This window comes from Dasypus novemcinctus, chromosome 9, assembly GCF_030445035.2.
Source record: "Dasypus novemcinctus isolate mDasNov1 chromosome 9, mDasNov1.1.hap2, whole genome shotgun sequence".
Taxonomy (NCBI): domain Eukaryota; kingdom Metazoa; phylum Chordata; class Mammalia; order Cingulata; family Dasypodidae; genus Dasypus; species Dasypus novemcinctus.
The window spans coordinates 64,294,696-64,314,940 of NC_080681.1; the positions used below are offsets into that span (position 1 = coordinate 64,294,696).

Sequence of the window (20,245 nt, forward strand, 5' to 3'; positions counted from 1 at the left end):
CTTTACATCTGAGTAGCCATGCTGATGCTCAGAACTAACATACTGGTAAGGACTGCCAGATAAACTGAGTTTTGTTAAAGATAGCCTGATTTTAATTTTAAAAATTTGGAACCCAACTCTATTGTTTCATTTGCATTTTTAAAAAAACAAGAATATCACCAAAATGCAGTGAGAAACAAGAAAGGCCAGTGTGCTCAAAAGTCATTGGCAATGTGTGACTAATTTCAAACAGAAAACTGCTATGGTTCACAGCAGTTAAAATCACAAGACGCTATAAGGACAGGTGGAAGCTTTCTCACGAGGTCATTCCTGCAGTAGGAAGGAGGAAGGACTAGTATACCTTTGATTTCTGAAAATGTTCTTCTGAGGGCATTCAAGGGGGCAATTTCCAAAGGATATGCTATCCCTTGAAAATATTCCCTTATCATCCTCCATTAAGAATGAGTCCCTCCTTTTGTTTTATAGTCATTTATTTTCAATATTGCAACAAGGAAACTGTTCTTGATAAAATAGTTTTGATTATCATCTGGTATATATATTTGCAATTCCATAATGCTGCATTTGCTAAATAAAATTAAAATATATACCATCATAACTTGTTTCTAAATATGTACAAGTTATTAGTCTGTATGTGCGAACTCTCCATATTGGAAAAGAAAACAAAGTTAAAAGCAAATGATAGTTTGGGAGAAAGTATTTGCAAAACAGTAAAAAATTGGGGAATTTTCCATTATATTTCATGCATTTCTAAAAACCAACAAAGACCAATAAAATCCAACAAAAGACAAAAAAATATGAACTAGAAAATCACACAAATATATGTATAAATGATCAACAAGCAATATTCAACTAATAAATAAAATTAAAATGAGATGCCATTTTTCCTTATTTTACAGGTAAAATAACATAAAAGGATAATAATGTGCATCTGTAGAATTTTCTTTAGAATTTATTAATCTACAGAAATATCTACCCCCATATACAAGGATATATGTAAATGGATTTTTCAATGCATCATTGTTGGTACAGAAAAAGGAATATGTAGTGATGGGTAATTTGTCAAATAAATTAATAATTTAAGGTGTATTCATACAGTGCACTATCATGTAACCATTAAAAAATAAGTGCACCAGTAAAAACTGATAACAAAAGCTGCTATGATAAACTGAAAAAAAAAACTGCTAAGTGGAAAGAGAAAGATGTAGAGCAATATGTACACACAAATGTAACTGTGTGTCTGTGTAGGTGTGTGTGTCACAAATTTCAAGAAGAATACACCATCAGGTTTTTTCAGGAGATTGGGAAGGGTTTTCATTTTCACACTTATACTTTGGTGTGCACTTTTAATCAGTGTGTATGAGGAGAATTCCTAACTGGAAACAGGAAATTCTCTTAGACAATAAAGAAGACTACATCTGTAAAGCGAAAATCACATAAGTCAAAAAACTTACTGACATTAAAACAGTAAATAACTTACCCCAATGTAACAAAACCACAAAGAATTTTTGAGAAATCATCTTATTTCAGAGAAGTAGACCTGAAGAACAGTAAATCTAAAACAAAAACATAAACAATAATGAAGAACATTCTTATATATAACTAGGAGTCTGTGGAAAATATAAAAGGGAAAGGATTCTAAATAATTAGTCTTTGTATTTTAATACTCTGGATCAATATTAGAGAGGTGTCTCACATCACAGTATAACATGAGCTATAGATTGATTCCTGTACACATCATCTTACACAATTAACGTATGTCACACAAAAAAATTCAGTGTTCTCTTATGCTGTGGCAAATCAGGTCAGCTATCACAGGATAAGATTCAAGACTGAATTTTTAGCCAAACAAAAATTTCACAACATTGATTAAATATGTAACAGACTATCTAATATCATTAATATGTCTTCATCTTTTTCTTTTCCAGTTTTTAAATTTCTCTCATTTCTGAAGCTTTTATATTTACTGTGATACCAAAAACCAGTGATAGCATAGGTAATGACTGTATATTTATGTCCAATAAATAGGAGAAATTTTTCCAATATGCTTTTGGAAACCCATTTTTCATATGCAGATGAGGTAATATTCACATTGGAGAGTTATCAAGAATTTAAGAAAAGTCTAGTGGCTTAATACATCCATATTAGGGATGATTTGAGACAAAGCTTTCTGATGGATTCTACCCAATTCAAAATACATCTCAAATAAGATTATTTGTACTACTACGTCATGAGTTAGAACGATAATAATTTTAATATGTTCAGTTTGGATTTGTAATGAAACACTAAATGTTTTTGATGTTCCAGTCTTTTTTATTATCCCAAATTGGAACTAAGTGTCAGGCATCTTGCACACCAGTCTAGGATCTGCTACTTTTCAGCTGGATGACTTGGATTTTCACTACTCCACACCTCCGATCCCTCATCCACAAGTCAAACTGGTGGATGATCTCTATGATTCCTTTCAGAGTGGCCCATGATTCTGAGGGACTTTATTTTAAAATAGAAAAAACAGTGCTCTCTACATGATAGAGCTTTACTACAAAGAATATAATAAAATATTCAATGAGAAATAATATCTCACATACCTGAGAAGTATCACAATGTGATGAAAAACGTGATGAAAATGTGCTTATTTATTTTAAACTAACTCACATAATTCAGGAAGAAAATAGACTAGTGAGAATATTTTATAGGCTGGAAAATCTCTTAGGATATCAGTTTTTCAACAGAATTTTGGTTCTTTACACACTGACATCACAATCTTTCTTTAGGATTTCCAGAAATCAGACCACAGTTTGGAATTTCATGATCTAATCATATTAAATGCAAGCAAATTGCTTCCAATAGTTTATGCTACCTGTTTTTTATCTCAAATCAATATGTCTTAGATCTATGACTAGGTCAAATTAACTAGTGGCTAGTAATTCAATTCAAGAATTGATTTAACTATCTTTTCTTAATTTTTATTAATTTTATTTATACACAGTTTATATCCACCAAACATACATTCCCCCTTTTCCATTTCGATTTGACTCATTTTTAACTCAAGGATCTGCTGAGATAAAGTACCAACTAGATTAGCTGTTTTCCTTACATAAGACAATCATTCTTTTATATAATGTTTCATGAAAAACACAAACTATTCTGATGGTTTGAATTCTTTTAGCCATATTTTGCATTCACATAACAGAAAACAACCACAAAATGTGAAGAGGGCAGGGATGCAACCTTGAAGAGACTGTAAAAGATGGCACTGTACATAGATCAGAGATAAAAAATATTCATATGCATTGTAAACTGTACCAAAAGGAATATGAGGTTTTACAAAAACACATGCAATAAAGAAAAAAATGATGAATTTTAAAACTATGAGGGGAAAAAAATGAAGCAAAGGGAAAACTGATGGGGAAGGGTAACTAAAATAAATAAAACACATAAAACTTTTACTTCCTCAAGGCTTAACCATTAAACTACTTGAAGCTATCTTACAGTTAAATTGTTCTGTAATATATTCAGTCTTCAACAACTTGGGAAAAAGTATAAATAATCCTCATACTAGATGCAGAAAGAAAATTTTACTGAAAAACTTCATAAGATAATAGATAATATCCTCATAAACATCCTGACAGTAGGAGTGTTTCATGGGAATTTCAAAATTCAATCACTTCTCACCCTTCCACTCCCAATACCCTATTCCAAGATAACGTAATCTCGTCCCTGGATTACCAGAAGAGCCTCCTAACTGGTATCACTACTTCTATCCTTGGACGCCAGTTCAGTCTCTTTTCAACAAAGCAGCCAGAATTAGCCTGTTAATACATAGGTCATATCATGTCCCTCTTTCCCTCTTTCTCAAAATACTATAGTAACTCCTCCATTTACTCAGAGAAGGTCCAAGTCCATAGGCTGACTACAGGTCCTGACACTCTCTTGCTTCTCTGACTTCTCAAGTCACCTTCTCTGAGAAACCTTCCCTGACCATCCTATTTAAATGTCAGTATCTTCCCATATCCCCAATACATCTGGTCCCCAGTTCTGCTTAATTACTTCTCTTTAGCACTTAACTCTACCTAATGTGAATATGATTTGCTATTTTTCTTGTTAACTGAACTATCTCCCCGACTAGAATGTAAATCCCACTAGACCAAGGGATTTTTGACATTTTTTTAAATCATTATATCCTTCACACATAAAAGTGTGCCTTGCACATTGTAGATACTCCCTATATAGTAAATGAATGACTGAATGAATGCATGAATTAAAAGACGTCACTGTTTCTTGAACCTTCATTATTGGCTTCTGTCATCATGTCAAGACAAAATTGAATAAAAGCAATCTTAAAAAGAATAATTATAATAACACCCAGATATAGCTCTCTGAGAATCTGGCTTAATATCAGGGAGAATTTCAGCATATCTAGAACAGTGATTCTTAACCATTTTTGGATCACGGACCTCATTGAAAATTTGGTGAGAGCAAATGTACCATCCAGGAGGAGGCATACATACTCAAAATCAGCACTATAATTTCAGGAGGTTAACAAACCCTCTGAAATTTATCCAAGGATCCTAGATTAAGAACTCTTAATCTAGATAAACAGAGTGCACATTCCTCAGACAATACTCCATATGCATAGTTCCATGAGCCGAACCACTGACAGACTCTCAGCTATGAGAACTTTGGATAATATTACCTAACAAATCCCTGGAAGGCAGTCATTCTATAACTAACATGTTTTAGGAGTCACTCAAGCAGAAGGTAGGGTTGATATCTTCATGTGAAAATGAAGATGCTTAACAAGGAAACATGCCAAATACAGTATCACCTCTCCACCATCACTACACCAATACTTAGAATTGAGGTAGGATAAGGAAAAGGTTCAATTTTCCTTAGAAAATAATTTTGACTTTGCCATCATAAAAAGGCAACCAAAATTGTCAAAGTTCTCCATTTATCAAGGCATCAACAAGTTTAACCTGGAAGAATTTTCAAAGAGAAATATTAACAGGCAAATGCCCACCATCTCCCCATACAAATTATTAGTAAGGCAACTATGAGTGTTTAGATTTGAGTAGTGCAGTGCCCATTTGTACTCTTTCAAAGTAAACTAACTGAAAAATGTATACCAAAGTAATTGAATGAGGTGACTTAACTTAGAGACCAGATAAGTGAAGGATGTCTATTAAAAAGAACAATTTAATAAGCTGTAGTCCAATTTTCCAGAAGTAATAGCAGGGCCAGTCTACTGCAGTCTTTCCTAGATTGCAACAATTCACTACAGTTCTTTCAAGTAATCGCACTGTGATGGTTAGGCTAATGTGTCAACTCAGACAGGAAATGGTGCCCAGTTGTTTTGGTCAAACAAACACTGGTATTTCATGGATTTAATCATCAGTGAGTTGATTGCATATATGGCTGATTACATCTACAATCAACTGAGGGAGAGTTTTGTGGAGTTAAAAGGTACAGTGATGTTGGCTGATTGTTCCTAAATATGCTGGATACAGTTACAAAAGAAAGAGATGAGTTGAAATCTTCCAACTGGCAACTTAAATGCCGCATGAATGATGTGAAAATTTCTATGTATGAAAATTTCTATGTATGAAAATTTCTATGTCTGAAAGAAAATCTTGTTTCATGCAGCTGCAAACTTGAGATAACTTAAAAACAGACTCAAGAGTCTGTGCAAGTAGCAGAGTTACAACAGAAACTACAATCTCAACCTTGGAGGGTGTCTGCTATTAAAGTGAGGACATTGATTGGAAAGGATTAGAACACTGAGAATTGGGATGAAGACATATGGTTGATGACAAAGGCAGGGGGGACAGTGAATCCCTAAATTCTGCTGCAAATTTGCCAGGTAAACCTGTAACAGTCTGCCCTGAGGAGACAGCCACCCAGCCTCCTCCCAGTCCTGAGGAGAAGACTACACAACCTCAACCTCCACCCTGCCCTGAGGAGTCTGCCATGTAACCTCCACCGGAAGAGATTAATCCTCTATCACCAGATGAAACTGCAATGGAATGCCCTGAGGTCATAGGCTTGCAAGACACTTCCAATGCTTCTCCTTACCCACCCCCAGCAGTCCTCTTTTCTTCAAACCTATTACTAGACTAAAGTCACAACAAGCCCCCAAAGGTGAAATACAAAGTGTGATCCATGAGGAAGTACACTATACTCCAAAATAACTGAATGAGTTTTCCAATTTATATAGACAGAAATCAGGGACATATATGTGTGAATGGATATTAAGGGTATGGATATTAATGGTATGGGATAATGGTAGAAGGAATATAAAGTTGCATCAGGCTGGATTTATTGATATGGGCCCACTAAGCAAAAATTCTGGAATCAATGCTCGAGGGGTTAGAAAGGGCTCTAACCGTTTGTTTGGGTAGCTGGCTAAAACATGGACCAAAAGATGACTGACAGTACCTGATGCCAGAATTTCCCTGGAATATGGCAGATGAGGCTTAGAGAGATTGGAATATACAAATGGATCATCTAAGACCTGCCCATGCATCCCAGAATGTCAAGAGGATATACCTTTTACAAGGACTGTAAGGAATAAATTTGTGAGACTAATTCCATCTTCCCTGAAGACATTTGTGGCTGTTCTTCTCTCTAGGTCAAATATTACTGAGTTAAGCAACTAGATTGATAAAATGGTGGAATGGCCTTTAGAAGACTTAATTATGGTGTCAACTAGGTGGCAATGCCTTGCAGGGCTGGGGCAATGTTCTCCATGGAGCCGTATATACTCTAAATCAGCATGCACCCTATGGTGCCATTTCTTCCATAGCCAGGATTCACAGGTCCAGGAATTAAGGGGTGAAAATGGAAGTGATATTACTCATTATTACTCCTAGTCATCCACTAGGAAAATTTTTGTTTCTTGTCCCTGAAATCTCAAGATCTCCTAGTCTACAGGTCTTAGTTCCAAAAGGAGGAGTGCTTCCATCAACAAATAAGCAATTCCATTGAATTAGAAGTTAAGACTGCCACCTTACCATTTGGGTTCCCCATGCCTCTGAATCAACAGGCAAAAAAAAAAAGAACTACTGTACTGGCTGGGGTGATTGATCCTGACTATCAAGGGTAAATAAGACTGCACAATGGAGGTAAAGAAAAGTTTGCTTGGAATACAGGGGATCTCCTAGGGCATCTCTAAACACTACCATGTCCTGTAATTAAAGTCAGTGGAAAACTACAACAACCCAATCTAGGCAGGACTAACAATGGCCCAGAATTTTCAGGCATGAAGGTTTGGGTCATCCCATCAAGCAAACAACCACAGCTAGCTGAGGTGCTTACTGAGGGTAAAGGGAACATGGAATGGGTAGTGGAAAAAGTAGCGTTAATTATGAAATTGAACCATGTAACCAGTTACAGAAACGAGGACTAATGGTCATGAATATTTCTTCCTTGTTTTGTTATGAGTATGTGTGTATATATGTGCATAAAATGAATATCTTTGTTTCCTTTCCTAACTTTCCCCTTATCATATGACGTAGTTGTAATAGTTTCATGCTGTAGTATTTAAGATGTCAAGGTTAAGTGTAAATATTACCCAAGGACTTGCATCCTATTCTGGAGGGATTTAGTACATTTCTGATTGTATTCAGGATGGAAAAAAAATACACACATACATATATATATATATATATATATGTATGTTATTGTTTTTATTTCGAGACTAACTATGGTTTAAGTGATGTGTATGACTGTCAAACTGACAAGGGATAGACTGTGATAGTTAGGATAATATGTCAATTCTGCCAGGTTTTATGGTTACCAGTAGTTTGGTCAAGCAAGCATTGAGCTCATTGTAATACAAGAGTATTTCATGGACTTTAATCATCAGTGAGTTGACTGCAAATGGCTAATTATATCTACAATCAACTGCCGCTGACATCAGCAATAAGTGACATCACATTCAATCAGTTGAAGACCTTACAAGGAGAAGTGATTTCAGCATTCATAGAGAGAATTCCCATCTCTACTTTAGACAGACAGCGTGTCCTGGGGAATTCATTGAGGACCTTCTTTGGAGTCTCTGGTTTGTAGCATGCACTACAGAATTTGGACTTGTGCATCCCCACAGTTGTGTGAGGCAATTTTATAAAATCTCATACTATTTACAGATATCACCTATTATTTCTGTTTCTCTAGAGAACCCTGACAAATGTAGACACCTAATGATTTTTTTCCCTGAAACAGACTCTTCAGGAGTACCATTCACCCAAGTCATAGTTGCATCTCAAATTGTCTCATATACATGGAGAAAAACTAAGGGAAAATATCAACTAGTGCAAAACAAGCATAATATTCCTTACAGATTTCTCTGCAAGATTATGATTATGGCATGCAATAGAATATTTTTCTAATATCTTTACTGTAATATTTTCAGCACCTCATATGAAAAACAGTCTTTCAATTTATTGAGTAAACTTTGGGCAGGAATGTCCAAATCACTAATCAGACAGTAATCTGGAAGGAGAAAAATATTGTCCATTTAAAATTAATGGAATAAACCAAAGTCTGGATGAAACCCATAATTATGAAATTGATAACATCAATGCATTAACAAGGGTCAGGACTCACAATTAATTGCCTTTTTGGTGAAGCTTAAGGCAACGAATCTTCCTCAGGTGCTTTATTCAGCTTAGGTCTTCTCTTCATCTAGAAAAAAAAAACACATTTCCTGAGACCTGGTAAGAAAACATCGTGAGACTTTAAGAAATAACACTCTATGAGGTCACAACTAGATAAGACTAGAAAACACATAGTATTGAAGGGAACAGACTTCAGCTATTTCTGCTTTTACAGCACTTTCTTTATGATTTCATAACATTGAAAATATAGTAAATACTCTCTTCTTACACATATGCCAGTTCCTTGCTTGTAACACTCCATCCCATTAGTCTAATTCTTTCACAACCTTTACAATTTGGCTCATATGTAGTCACTTCAATGAAGCCTTCCCCAACCATCCTAAACTGTGAAGGCCCTCCTCTCTCTCCTCTCTTTTCAGCAAGCCTAAGTATCCCCAATTAAAGAACTATTCCCTTGAATTGTAGTCATCCACTTGTTAGTCTCCCCAAGTAGGCTGCTTGACAGTAGGAATGATTAGTTTCATCATCATCGTTTTACTTTCCAAACACTTAAAAAGTACCTACTATGAGCCCAACACTGTTAAAAGTACTATAAGTCATTAAACTACTAAAATTGTTAAGAACCCTATAAGGCAGGTACTATGATTATTATCCCCATTTTACAGGTGAAGAAACTAAGGCTCAGAGATGTTAAATACCTTGTTCAAGGTCTCATAGCTAGCAGGTTCTGGACCTAGAATTCAAACCCAGGCAATTTGGCTCCAAAATCCATTCTTTACACATTATTCTATGCTGTCTCTCATAAAATAAGAGCTAACATTTATTGAGCATTTACTGTGTACCAAGCACTTCACATGAAATGTATCACTTAATTCTCGCTATAAGAATTATCATCTCCATTTTACAAATGCAGTAACAGAGGCTCAGATTGATTAAGTTGCCCAGTCTTAAAGTATTCTAAATTCAGAATACAGGAATTTAACCTTATGTATCAGATAGAGGGACATTATCTTAGTATGTCCCACTCAGTGCTTTATACATAATGTGGTAGGCAGAATGAGGTGCCCATATCCAACTCCCCAGAACCTGTGAATGTGTTATCCTACATGGCAGAGGGGGACTAAAGTTGCAGATGAAATTAAGCTTGCTAATAGCTCATTTTAAAAGGAATATCCTGGATTATCCAGGTGTACCCAGTGTAAGAACAAGAATCGTTACATGGAGAAGACAGAGGTAAAAGAGCGAGCATCAGAGTGATGCAGCATGAGAAAGATTCAACTGGCCTTTTAAGACTTTGAAAATGGAAGCCACAAGCCCAGGAATGCAAGCATGGAAAGAATAAGAAAATCAGTTCTTCCCTAGAGTGTCCAAAAGGATTGCTTTTCTTTTAGCCCAGCAGCATGATATGGTTCATGAATTCCAAAAATAGGTACTGGATTATGTTTGTAAACTGGTTTGTACTTGGGTGTGGTTAAATTATGATTAGGGTTTTGATTGGTGGGTGGGGACTCACAGATGAAAGACATGGCAAAGGACAGAGCCGGAGTTTTGATGCTGGAGTTTTTGAGCTGGAGCACAGGAAGTAAGCACACAGAGGAGCAGAGCAGCTGAGCTTGAAGAGAATCAAGTCCCAGAGAGACAGAAAGAGTTAGTTGTCTAATAGTCTACAGCTGGTCTTGTGGAGAGAGGCAATGCCTAGAGAGCCTCATAGTATACAGCTGAACTTGTAGGAAAAAAAAACAGCAGCTGAGCCCAGAGAGAAATGGAACCCCAGATAGAAAAGAACCCTAGAAGTCTGAAACCTGGCAGACATTGGCAGCCATCTTGCTCCAACACATGGAAGTAGACTTTGATGGGGAAAATAACGTATGCTTTATGGCCTGGTAACTATAAGCTTCTATCCCAAATAAATATTCTTCATAAAAGCCAACAGATTTCTGGTATTTTGCATCAGCACTCCTTTGGCTCACTAATACACCCAGTGAAACCCATTTCAGACTTCTGATCTCCAGAAGTGTAAGATAATATATGTTTGCTATTTTAAGCCACTAACTTGTTGGGTTTGTTACAGCAGTAGTAGGAAACACACTTCATATTAATAAATGGTGGTGACTACATATTGAAATGTAAACTGAGCCTCACATTGCCAACTCTCAAATATTCAGTTAGTGAATTAATAATTCACACTGCCAGTCTCCTCTCCTCTTCCAAAGACTAAAGGTTGGTCATTTTTCTACTCACTGGCATTACAGCCAGAAGGGAACCAGATGAAAGTCAGGTTTATATATTGCAACAAAATATATTTTCTTTTGACAGTATTATATTACGGGTTTTTAAAGGAAGAACAGACTATTTGACTTATTTCTATCTTAGAGAATTCTTAGGGGTATTTTTATGTATCAAATTCTACTTAATATAAAATAGGACAGAGAACAGGTATAGTTCAAACAGTTGGGCACCTGCTTCCCACATGGGAGGTCCTGGATTTGGTTCCTAGCACCTCCCTAAAAAATAAAATTTTTTTTAAAAAAAAGCAAAACACAAACAAAAAAGCCAACTCCAGGGAGCTCAGTGGTTGAGCGCAGCTCCCTACATATAAGGTCCCAGGTTCAATCTCTGGCCCAGTACCTAAAAACAAAAAAACAAACAAAATATATACATATATATATACATATATATACATATATATACACATATATATACATATATATTATATTTTATATGGACAGTCTCAATCAGTGCTTGAATGAGTTACTGGGCAGAAAAGAAATTATTTACAACTTGTATAAGTAATCTCAAGTGTCTAAGTTTTAAGAAATTTTATGAGTAAGAAAAGCAATTCTGACAATTTTGTTGTTCTGATGAATAAACTCAATGAGCTCCATATGCCGCTAATTTTTGCTTTGACTTTCTGACAGAGAAGCTTTCATCTATCTTTCACTTTAGTAACAACATTGAAGCATTACATTTAAATATAAATGAAAAACACTATTTCTTCAAGTGTCAAAAATTGAACAAAATAAATACAGTGTGGTTTATCTCTACCAGCCTTGCCATTTTAATTATGTTTACTTTCATCTCTTCACATAGGAGGGAAGTTGGTCACGTTATTCCCATTAAGTAGTTTTTAAAAACAAATTATTCTTAGAATTCAAAGAAATCTTCTTCCATCCGCTTGGCATAAAGCAGTTGCCACTTTGGAAACATAATTTCAAGAACTTTAACTCCTAAGATAATAATGTGGTCCTGTCACAAATTAATTCCCAAAAAATGGAGAAGGATAAGCTATGATTTCATATACCCAGGTGCCATAAAGTCAACAATGTTCATATTTGGTAAAGTGCAAAGCACTATGCAAGGTGCTAAGGATACAAAATTAATAAGAAACCATCACATTGTTTTTTAAAACACCACCCCCCCCTTGTAACTTGCTTGCTGTCTGCTCTCTGTGTCCATTTGCTGTGCATTCCTCTGTGTATCTGTATTTATTTTTATTCATTCCCCCCCACCTTGTGGCTTGCTTGTTGTCTGCTCTCTGTGTCCATTCGCTGTGCATTCTTCTGTTTTTTACTTGTCTCCCTTTTTTTTGTTGTGTCACCTTGCTGAGGCAGCTCTCGGTAGCACTTGTGGGGCCAGGTGGCACTCCGCAGCACTTGCGGGCCAGGGGTTCTCCACAGTGTGTGGGCAAGCCTGCCTTCACAAGGAGGCCCTGGGACATGAACCCAGGGCTTCCCATATGGTAGACGGGAGCCCAACTGATTGAGCCACCAGCCACTTCCCCATCATATTATTTTAATAAGAAATAAAATGTTATTTTGCAGGGTTTTGTTACAGGTCAAAGTATTATATTTACAATTTGAATAAAGTGAAATGGAACTTTTGGTTCAAGATAGGTTTTGTTGTAGATCTCTACAACAGAAAGAAGGGGGGGTACAGTAGCAAAAGAGAAATTTAAGCAAATTTCTGGAAGATGGAGCAAAAACTAATAAAAGTAGAATGAAGGACGTCACAACCTATAATATTTATGGAGGGAGATGCCCTCATAAGGGAACAAATTTACTAGTAAAATCCTGGATATGTTGTGAATCATGAAGGGCAGGAGGGCAAAGTGAAATTAGAAAGAAGATGTTTTGGTCTCTCTCTATATATATTATATATCTATAATATCTGACTTCTTTATACCACAAAAATAATTCACTGCAGCCAAACATCTAGCTCCTTTTCACTGTCAGGGGTTGATTTTTCAAAAAACTGAAACCAACTCTGCCTACTTTAAGTAGAAAAGGAAATGTTTAAAAGTTTAGAGGGATGCTCACAGAACCTCAGGGAAAGCCAGAGGACCAGGCTACTAGAGCACGCAGCCAGGTACCAAACTCAAAACCCCACACCATAATTGCTCTAGAGAAGATAGCTCTGCCATCATGCCAGGCCACAGCATGCTGCGACTGAAACTTCATTCCTGCTACTTACTTGTAAATTCCTGAAGCTTCTTTCATGGCCTAAGCTTCTAATCTGAAATCTGGCATGAATTATTCTAATTAGTAGAGTCTAGTCCAGAGGCTACATTCAGTCAGCCAAGAAGCTTGGGAAATGAATTTCTGGCTTTGAATTTGGGAAAGCAGGGACTCATAAGGTAGGGAATTCCCCAAATTTAGGCAAAGCATTTAAAGGCACCAAATGGCCAAGGAGAATTAAAAACTGTCCTATATATTCCTGTATGTTAAAAAAAAAAAAAAAAAAAAAGGTTATTTGAGAAGAACATGGGCTTCTACTATAGGATTGGTATCAACAAAGTAAACCCCTTACTCACTCTGGCATTTAGGGGAAGAGGCCTTCAGCATAAAAGGCAGCTCCCTACTCAGATGCCTAAAGCAAAGCCTATCCGTTGACAAACCCTGCCCATGTACACAGAATTCACATTCTTCCCATTCCCTTAATTTAACAGCATGATGAATGAAGACATGACAAAAGGTTTCAGAACAAAAAATTTAGCAGCTACATTAAAATTTGCAAAATGGACCAATTTGGAAGAAAACCCTGGAAACAACAGCAAAACATTCTGTTATAAACTGCTCTATCACAAATATTCTTAATAGCCTAGAAGATGATACTTTGCAAAAATATTGGAATCAACACCTTCCAACAAAGAAAGGATCAGGAGTAGATGGCTTCACAAGTGATTTTTACCAAACATTTCAAGAAGAATTAGTACCAACCCTGCTCAAACCCTTAAAAAAAAACTGAAGAGGGAAAACTCCCTAAGTCATAAGGTGATAAAAATACCACAGGAAAAGAAAATTACAGAATTAAACTAATTATGAATATAGACACAAAATCCTCAACAAAACACTAGTAAATCTAATCCAACAGCACATTAAAAGAATTTTAAGGGATTTATATAAGGTATGCAACAGTAGTTCAACATAAGAAAATCAGTTCATGCAATACCCCACATTATCGGAACCTAGGAAAATTCCATATAATTACCTCAATTGAAGCATAAAAGGCATTTGACAAAATCCAGCACCACTTCATGATAAAAATACTTACAACACTAAGAAAAGAAGGAAACTTCCTCAACATGATAAAGGGCATACATGAAAAAGCCCACCATGAACAACATATTCAATGGTGAATGACTGAAAGCTTTCCTTCTAAGATCAGGAACAGGAGAAGGATGCCCACTGTCACCACTGTTACTCAACATTACTGGAAGTTCTTGCCAAAGCAATTATGAAAGAAAAAGAAATGAAAAGCTTTGAAATGGGAAAGAAGCAAAACTTTCCCTATTTACAGATGACTTGATCCTATATACAAAAAATTCTGAAAAATCCAAAATAAAGCTACTAAAAGTAATAAACTCAGCAAAGTAACAGGGTATACAAGATCAAAAGGCAAAAATCAGTAGCTTTTCTGTACAGGAGTGATGAACAATCTGAAGTGGAAATCAAGAAAAAAATTCTATTTACAATAATAACTAAAAGTATCAAATATCTAGGAATAAATCTAGCCAAGGATATGAAGAACTTGTTCAAAAAAACTACAAACATTGCTAAAATAAATCAAATAAGGCCTAACTAAATGGAAGGACATTCCATATTTATGGATTGGAAGACTAAACATCCTTAAGATGTTAATTCTACCTAAAGCAATTTACAGATTTAATGCAATCCCTATCAAAATCCAACAGCCTTCTTTGGAGAAATGGAAAAGCCAATCATCAAATTTATATGGAAGTGTTAGGGGACCAGAATAGCCAAAAGCCATCCTGAAAAAGAAGAACAAAGTTAGAGGACTCACACTTCCTAATCTTAAAACTTATTAAAAGTCACAATGTATTAGTCAGCCAAAGAGGTGCTGACACAAAGTACTAGAAAGTGGTTGGTTTTTATTTTGGGTAAAAGCTTACAGTTACAAGGCCCTAAAGTCCAACTCAAGGTACCATAAGAGTTACTTTCTCACCAAAGTCAGTTGCCATGTGTTGAAGTAAGATGGCAGGCCTGGTCTCTCCTTTCTTCCTCTTAGGGCTCCATGGGCCCAGCTTCTTCTGATCTCAGCTGTAGGCAAGCATAGGGTTTGTTTCTTTCCAGGCTTCCTCAGATCAGTTGCTCTGTTCTCTTCAGTGGCAAACTATCAGGCAAATGGCTCATCTCTCTTCCCAGAGTGACAGGATCAAAGTTCTCTCCTCTACCGTGTCTATGGAGCTCTCTTTGTTCCTGTGCCTTCTTCTGTGCCTTCTTGAGTGAGTTCCCGTTTATTTCAGCCCAGCAAGGGAGTGGGGACTTAACCCTGAGTTACACCCTACTGACATGGTTGAATCAAAGTCCTAATCTTATCATAATTTAATCAAAGACATCTCAGCTGACTCTAATAGCCAAAGGGGATCACACCCAGAGGAACAGACCAGTTTACAAATATAATCCTTCTTTTTGGAATTCATAAATAATATCAAATTGCTATACCACAGTAATCAAGTAGCATGGTACTGGCACAAGGAAAGATATAAAGACCTGTGGATTTTAATAGTAAACCCTCATATATATGGCCAACTGATTTTCAACAAGGGTGCCAAGTCCACTCAGGAAAAGAATAGTCTCTTCAAAAGCAGTGCTGGGAAACTGCAAAAGAATGAAGGTGGACCTCTATCTCACACCATATACAAAAAATCAACACAAAATGGATCAAAGACTTAAATATAAGAACCAGAATTATAAAGCTCTTAGAAGATAACATAGAGAAGTATCTTCAGGATTTGTGTTAAGCAATGATTTCTTAGACTTTATACCCAAAGCATGAACAACAAAAGAAAAAATAGATAAATGGGGCCTCACCAAAATTAAAAATTTTTATGCATCAAAAGAATTCATCATGAAAGTAAAAAGATAACCTACAGAACGAGAGAAAATATTTGGAAACCACATATCCAATAAGGGTTTAAAATCCAGAATATATAAAGAAATCCTTCAACTCAACAACAAAAAGAGGGACAACCCAATTTAAAAATGGGTGGAAGATTTGAATAGACATGTCACCAAAGAAGATACACAAATGGCAAAAAAAACACATGAAAAGATGCTCAATATCACGCCATTACAGAAATGCAAATCAAAACCACAAAGAGATAACATTTCACACCCACCAGAATGACTACTATTTTTTAAAAAGGAAAATTACAAGTGTTGGAGAGAATGTAGAGAAATCGGAACGCTCATGCTTTGCTGGTAGGAATATAAAATGGTGCAACCACTGTGGAAGATAGTTGGGCAGGTCCTCAGAAAGTTAAGTATAGAATTACCATATGACCCAGCAATCCCACCTCTAGGTATATACTCAAAAGAATCGAAAGCAGGGATTCAAACAGATATATACACACCAATATTCACAGCGGCATTATTCACAATTGCTAAAAGATGGAAACAACCCAAGTGTCCATTAACCCTTGAATGTATAAGCAAAATGTGATTGTGACAGTTAGGCTAATGTGTCAACTCAGCCAGGTAATTGTGCCCAGTTGTTTGGTCAAGCAAGCACTGGGTTAATTGTAATACAAGGACATTTATGGACTTTAGTCACCAGTGAGTTTACCGCATAGATAGCTGATTACATGTACATCAATCAGGGAGATTGCCATCAACAATGAGTCAGCTTTATCCAATCAGTTGACTCCTTAAAAGGGAAAGTGATTTCAGCATTCAAAGAGAATTTCCCAGCTCGTCTTTGGACAGCCAATGTCTCCGGGAAACTCATCAAAGAACTTCATTGGACTTTCATCGGAGCCCCTGGTTTGCAGTCTGCCTGCGGAACCTGGACTTGCACATCCCCACAGTCAGGTGAGAGACTCTTACAAAATTTCCTAATATTGACAGATTATCTCCTGTTGATTCTGTTTCCCTAGAGAACCCTGACTAATACAAAGATACAGTGATATATATACATACAGTGGTATATTACTCAGGCATAAAAAAGGAATTCATGCAATAATGAAGACGAACTTTCAGAACCTCATGTTGAGTGAAATAAGTCAGACACAAAAGGGGAAATATTGTATGATCTCATTTGTATGAAATAATTAGAATAAGCAAATTCATTGAGTCAGAAACTAGAATACAGTAGGTTAGTAGAGGCCAGGGTGGGTGTTGGGAATGGGGAGTTAATGCTTCAACTGTGCAGAGTTTCTATCTGGGGTGATGGAAAACTTTTGGTAATGAATGGTGATGACAGTAGCACAACATTTTGAATGTAATTAATTGCACTTAATTATATATTTAAATGTGGTTAAAAGGGAAATTTTAAGCTCTATAAATGTTACTAGAAAAAATTTAAAACCATAGGACTGTATAATATAAACACAGAACCCTAATGTCAACCATGGACTATGGTTAATAGTACAATTATAATGTCTTTTCCTTCATTCATTACTTGTAACAAATTTACCGCATTAGCACAAGATTTTAATTAAAGTTGGGTGAGACATATATCAGAACTCTGTTTTCTGCATGATTTTTCTGTAAATTACATCTTCTGTAAAAAAATTTTATGCACATACAAATAAATGGAAAATGTTGCTTATAAAAACAAGAAACCACTTGCCCATACAGAATCATTTTTTTAATAGAAAGAACTTTCTTTACATAAGTTTGTTCTACGACTAAAACCTTTCTCCTGCCAAATCAGACCTTTGACAAGCAGTGTTTTTGCAAGACAGCCAGGTCACTAAAGAAATACCCAGCTACCTCCTGGGTGGTTGTAATAATAATAAATATGCCACAAATTAAAAAGAGTTAACATCTTAATAATAACAGCAACTGAAACTATTGCGTGCTAATTATGTCTGTGCCAGGCACTAGTTTTCTCTGTGCAAGTGTGCATATTTGTGTATGTGTGTATATATATATGTGTGTGTTTACCTGTATGAGTATATGATTTATTTTCTCATTCATGTCCTAAACACTAACTAGAAATTTTGTTGGTGCATACAGAAATCTAATTTTTTATTATCTCATGTTTATAGTTCCTTAATTTTCAAAGGCTTAGACACCCAAATAACAGCTGCTAAAGTAAAATGAGAAAATATAATTCTGAGAAAAACTAAGTTGTCCTACGCCTTCACAAAACAGATATTTGGTAGCAGCTGTTCTTAAACATGAGTTCACATTTTTAAAGCCTATTATAATACCATTATAGAAGCTCCTGAGAATCTCTATTTGGCTCAAACCTTTAGTTGTTAACTAGTACAAGCAGATAAAATATGTATATGTCCCCACACAATTTACAGAAATCACTGGTCCATGGGTAGAGCTCGTTCACTCACTTTCACTGGCACTGCTGCTCTTGCTTTCTTGCTCATGCCCTCCCCATCCCATTCACTATTAGACATATGTATATGAATTTATGTCTCTATTATTTCTGAATCTTTCCCCAATAACTTGAAAATATATATATGGCCTTACAATACTACTATGCCCCTTAAGAATACTGCCAATTAGGTCATTTTTAGTAACTAGCTCATAGCACTCTAATGATTCAAAAAGGTCCATGGGGTACCACAAAAAAACTTTTTTTGAGTAGTTCTCAGACGCATGCATGATTCTCTCCTACAGAATTATCCACAGTCCAGCAGCTCTGTTCTCCCCTCAGCTCTGTACTCTCCTTGGCAAGTCTCCTTGCTACAATAAGCAAAGCTACAACTTTAACTGGATTACCTAGAGACTTCAATGACCAGGCAAATGCCCTTCCAAACTAACTGAAAGTGCACTATATTCACTTTGGTGGAGACTTTATTTACTGTCATACAATTTTATAACTGGGAAGAGTTTGTGATCATCTAACCTAGCCTACTACTTTTATGGATAAATAAATGACTTGCTGACTTTTACTAAGTGAATATTAATATCTATAAAAATTTTGATAGCCTACCTTAAACATAAGGAATGTTCGTAAATCTGAAAAAGACTTCAAACTTCCAATTCATGGCACTTAATTATGAGAGTAACTTTTACAACAGATCCAGTATTTACGTGTCTAACATTTCTTATAAACACATACTAAAATTCACTTGAAAGCATCATAATGGCTTTGATTACATTTTTAAGCTTGATATGTCAGCAATGTAGATTCAAGGGTTACAAAAATTTTCATGTTGAAGTTAACATAAAGTAATGACGATAGTCATAAATCAGAACTGTTTTTAAAATGTTGTTAAATACCTAAATATATATTTAAAATAATATCCCTCCATTAAAACTCTACAGAAACAGAAATATAACTCATGAGTCATCAAGCTTTTCAATGAAGGGACAGTAGATACAATTACAGTCCAGCTGTAGCCAAACTTTTTATTACATACTCTATCAATTCTTTAAAAATCAGGTATACATCCCCATATATTATGTTTAAAGTATGTAAACATACATATATATTTCTTACTAAAATTTTTATGTATATTATAAAGCAACCCAAAAACTAGAAATTTAAAAATGAGATTAAGAACGAGTGAAGAGGGAAGCACATATGGCTCAAGCGATTGAGCTCCCACATACCACATGGGAGGTCCCAGGTCAGTTCCAGTGTTTCCTGGAGACTAGCAAGATGGCAAGCTGGCACAACAGGCATGGTAAGCTGATGCAACAAGGAGACACAAAGAGGAAAGACAATGAGAGACATAACAAAGCAGGGAGCTGAGGTGGTTCAACCAATTGAGTGCCTCTCTCCTTCACAGGAGGTTTCAGGTTTGGTTTCTGGTACCTCCTAAAGAGAAGAGGTGCACACGGTGAACAGACACAGAGAGCAAACAGCAAGCACAAACAACAAGGTGGGAAAATAAATAAATAAATAAAATAAATCTTTTAGAAAAAGATGAAGTAAAGATTTAAAAATGCTGCAATCGTTATGATGTCTTAACATCATTAGGAAATATCACAAAGTATAGTACAGTTAAGTTGCTATTCACCTTAATAACAATGGCTGTAGATCTCACTTCAAATGGTTTTACTGATAATTTTTTTTTACTATGTCACAGCTGCTCAGATCACAATCCATCCTCTCTACCTTACAATGTGGCTTGCTGTAGAAGTGAAAATGACCTTGCTGGTATTTTCAGGTTGTTTTCAACTTGCTGTGATTCAGCAGGA

At 35.8% G+C, this 20,245-nt stretch overlaps 1 protein-coding gene across 4 annotated transcripts in view; it reads right to left on the bottom strand.

The window, feature by feature from the left end:
* LOC101411077 (leptin receptor) overlaps positions 1–20,245 on the bottom strand; it is a 115,890-nt gene that overhangs the window by 56,774 nt on the left and 38,871 nt on the right. For all 4 annotated transcript variants that reach the window (XR_009187187.2, XM_058303424.2, XM_058303425.2 and 1 more), the window contains exons 2-3: positions 8,605–8,682; positions 1,478–1,553 (exon numbers count right to left, since the gene is read on the bottom strand). Coding sequence is in view for 3 of the 4 variants with exons in the window: in XM_058303424.2 (XP_058159407.1) it covers positions 1,478–1,517 (40 nt within the window). In the remaining variant the exon portion in view is untranslated. The remainder of the gene's footprint in view (positions 1–1,477; positions 1,554–8,604; positions 8,683–20,245) is intronic.